This window comes from Gymnoscopelus braueri (assembly GCF_963280865.1).
Source record: "Gymnoscopelus braueri genome assembly, chromosome: 10".
Taxonomy (NCBI): Eukaryota; Metazoa; Chordata; class Actinopteri; order Myctophiformes; family Myctophidae; genus Gymnoscopelus; species Gymnoscopelus braueri.
Window position 1 is genome coordinate 31352674 of NC_137611.1, and position 4245 is coordinate 31356918.

Genomic DNA, 4245 nt, shown 5'->3' on the forward strand with positions numbered 1-4245 from the left:
GAATTGGTATTTTATAGTAGACACAGACATTCTGTTCGAAGCAAACCTATCCATACATGTCTGTGTATCATAGAGATAGTATCTCTATCTGTACACGTCTTACTTGCATGTCAAATTTCCTGACATTCATCATCTGCTAAAATAATCTTTGAGAATTAATAAAAAATAAATAAAGACGTTAATTTATTTGTTAAGTCGCTCATGTGTGCTCGCAAACATTTGAAATATATATATATATACATACATATATATATATATATATAGAACGAAAAAGGGGACTCCTGCACATCCAAATCCAATCCACTTTTGTATATCGCCTGACGAAGCTCACGGCGAAACGCGTCGTGCTAATAAAATACTATAATGCAGTAGTAAGTTGTCCATCTGTTCCCTGGAGTGTGCAGTCCCTTCCTTGAAGGTCTATTCCCTTTTTTACAATATATATATATATCATCTCATCTCATCTTTTGAATCTGGGGCAGAAAAAATTAAAAAGAAGAGGCTTGTTTATTTTGCCTTTATTTCATCTCTTTACCTCACATAAAGCATCCCATTGGTGCTACTGTATGTGCAAGCTGTAAGTTAGAATTGCTGCTACAGCGTGAGGCAAAAGACTGATGATGACTATTGGTTTTGGTATTTTTAAATTATGAGCCTCTTTTTTTCTCACTGAAAAGCGCTAAGATTAAATACATCATAAGACCACCATAATATCACTGTGAAAAATAGGCGTAGGGAAATTAATCTGAGCAGAGAAAAGATTTGTTGTCCAAGGTTTGATTAAGCACTCATTTGTTATGAACTTTATCACCTTCAGGATCACTATACTGACATGTAGACTTCAGAAACATAAGGATGATTAGTGAGTAACAAAATGTAATACGCTATTGGATACTACGGTATAAAGCAGTGGATAAAATATCGGCCATTTATTATGTTTGGAGGTGTTCCATAAAAGCCCCTCAACATGACTGTGATTACAATTTGGGTATGATTGGATGGCTCATAATATATAGTATTTTTTGCAAGAAATAGGCCCGAAATAGGCCCGTATAGGCACAGTATGGAGTATCAAGCGGTCATTGTCACATGACTCACAAGACCATTTGTGCCAAATATTCGGCGGAAGAAATTCTTGTTTCGGCAAGGGTGTTTGTAGCATTTGTCGCGCACCCTATGATTACAACCACTGTATGCTTTCAATGTACAGTATGTTAGTGAAATATGGCTTTTGGCTTCTGCGTTGTTTAGAGGCTGCTCAATGTGTGTTTCAAATTTGGGGCAGATCGGATGATTGAGGGGTGAGAGACCCTGATGATGTCACTGATGATGCCACCCTGTGACATCACAAGCTCACAGGGGTGGGACCGTGACAGTACCCCCCGCCGACAAACACCTCCAGGCGTCCCGACAGGCTTCTCTGCATGTTGACGATTAAAGTCCCTCACTGTAAGACGCATCTGTTTTTTTTGCTGTACTTTCTCCTCCTCAGCTCCAGACCTTGTTCGAGACGCTCGTCTTCTTCCACAGCCGCTCTCTCCTTGCCGTGGATTTGTCTGATGATCTCATCTCGCTGGTTGACCAGTGACACCAGTTCCTGCAGCAGGAGCTGTTCTCTCTGCTGCTGAGCGGTGGTCGTCTGCCAGTGTTCCATCATGACTCGTAGTTCTCTGGTCAGCAGCTCAAATCTCCTCTCCAGGTCCTGTTCCTCTTGCAGCAGCTCCAGTTGGTCCTGTCTGCGTATCAGGCCGTTCTTCTTGTTGACCAGAGTAAACCACTCCTGAATCAGTTTCTCCTCCATGTCGCGATCACTTCCTGTCCCCATGAGGCGTCGCAGGCGTCTCTCCACCACGGTGGCCTGGCTGTCGATGTGTTTCTGCTCCGTTTCTAACACCACCAGCTCACTCAGCACGTACTGACTGGTGTCCTGCAGACAAATTTCCTTCTCTTCCCGTTGAGGTGATTGGGACTCTGCTGCTCTCAGAGATTCTGGAGTAGTGTTCTCTGCCGTAGGGAGAGCCTTCTCTTCATCACCATGTGTGTTTCCTTCATCCTCTGGCTTTGTTCTCCTCCTCCACCTCCTCACCAGGAATTCATCTTTCACCTGACCCAGTCCAGACTTGAACACACTAATCCTAACCCTGACCCTGGTAACCAGCCTTGGGAGAGGGACTGGTATTATGGACCCCTCCCCTCTGGCCATGCGTTTGGTCCTAGGAGGCGGGACTACCAGGGAGCTGCTACCTCCTTCCTTCAGACTCATCATGGCTCCTTCCTGCAGCATGGCCATACAGAAAGTAGCAGCATCTATGGCAGTCGGGGCAGGCCCAGAGAGGACAAAGCCGTAGCTGGTTTGACTGCTGCTGTGTTGTATTTGGAGAACACGCAGCTCTCGGTTGGTAAAGTGCAAGCGGATCTGGCTGAGGTAGGTCATGATGTCAACATCATGACCTATTGAAGCCAGATCCGCCAGACCCTGGTCAGGGACAGACAGCAGGACCATATCAGAAGGCTCCAACAGACGAGAGACGCCCAACGCTTCATGGCCAAACACATTCTTTTTATTGAGCTTGATGTCATGAGGTTCCAACTTGTCAAGGATGGCACAGAAGTCCAGTCCTTTCCACCAGGAAGTGCTGTAGTTGGTGACCCTTACCACCCCCTGGTGACCTTTAGTGACCTCCTGACACCACTGGAGGAGTGATTGGCTGGAGCTCACCAGAACTAAACTCTCCTCATCCTTTCCAACAGTCTCCTCTCTGACCATGGCTGTAGGCTTTGGGGTCATGGGGTCATATGTGACTTCCTGTGACTCCACAGGACGGGACGTGGTGATGACACTGTCTGGCTCCTCTAGTGCAGGCTTTCCATTGGTCACTGGAGAAGCAGGAGGGGCCTGTGCACGTGTGTCATTGGCGTGCATGGTGGAGATGTGTTTCTCTGAGCTCCTGGGTGGAGACGGCACATCCTTCAGCTGACCAGCAAGACGTTCAACCAGCTGCTCTCTCTTCTCTCCGTCATCGTGAACGACATTCAGCTGATCACTTTGCCTGATGCTTCTTGGTTCAGCTTCGCTCTCTTTGATGGTCTGACCGGAGTCCGGGGCCACTCCGACTGATTGGTTGGCTATTCTGATGTTGCCGCGCGGAAACTTATCACCACGGTTAAGACTAACTGGGGATGTTTCCTGGCAAACAGGTGACATTTCCTTGTCTGCTTGGGCCAGGGGGTAAGTGACAGACTTCTCCTCGTCGCTCTCATTAAGGTCATCGAGGTTACCGATGTCCATGGGGTTTATGCTCATCAGGCTGGCCACACTCTGCATGTCCTCATCAGTGGCTTTTCCTTCTCGAACAAAGACACACAGCAGGGACAGTTTGAGAGTGGCTTCCACCACTTTGACGGACAGCGGCTTTAGCGTCAGCGTCAGGTCGGTTTGGGTGTGGGTGGAGCTGGCAAATTGCTTGAGGTTTATGTCGGCTGATGCCAACACCTTACGACGACCCTTGCTCTCACCCTCAATGACAAAGGTCCAGTCTTTATTCTCAAACTCGGTTGCATCGGGGTCCTTGAACAATGTAACCAAAATGTCAATGTTCTCTGGCACTGGCCACACCACCATGCCTCTGTATGGGTTCTTGATGCCAGGCTGCCAACTGTGGAGCTTTGAGCACATGCGTCTGTTTCTCCGGGTCCATACCACCCTCAGCTTGTCTGGTTGCCATTTTTTGGTGCATTCCAACACAAGTTCCTGATAGGACGCAACGAACTGGAACTTTATGGCTTTCTTGCCAACATGTTGTAATCTTTTCCAAACAGAAGTCATTATTATTTCAAAAGACGGAGACAAAAGTTCTGGAAAAATAGAACACGATCGAACTCTCTCTATCTCTCTCCACCCCTGTGAGCTTGTGATGTCAGAGAATGATGTCAGAGTCTGTGTCTGCAAGTTTGCTTTGAGGTCTTTCCACCTTGCCTTGTGACATCACCCTGAGACATCACAGGGGTGAGAAACCCTGATAATGTCATTGATGATGTCATGCTCTGACATTACTCTGTGACATCACAAGCTTACAGGGGTGGGACTGTGACAGGCGAAGAGATTTGGTATAGAGGGGAAAAAAATCTAAACGATCAAGTATAGAGCTCTGGGGGACCCCGTTCAATTAAGTACGGCATTTAGGGTTTAAGTGGTGCTTAAGGAACACCCACTGGTGAACACCCACTGTGCAAAAATGGCTAGCA

At 47.0% G+C, this 4245-nt stretch overlaps 1 protein-coding gene across 1 annotated transcript; it reads right to left on the reverse strand.

Annotated features, from left to right (window-relative positions):
- Positions 1 to 1444: 1444 nt before the first annotated feature.
- On the reverse strand, positions 1445 to 3826 carry LOC308093508 (EH domain-binding protein 1-like; the record flags this gene model as incomplete). The annotated part of the gene is made up of 1 exon (XM_080439845.1): positions 1445 to 3826. The coding sequence occupies one exon, from the start codon at positions 3824 to 3826 to the stop codon at positions 1445 to 1447; it is 2382 nt and encodes a 793-aa protein (XP_080295971.1).
- Between the last annotated feature and the right edge of the window lie 419 nt (positions 3827 to 4245).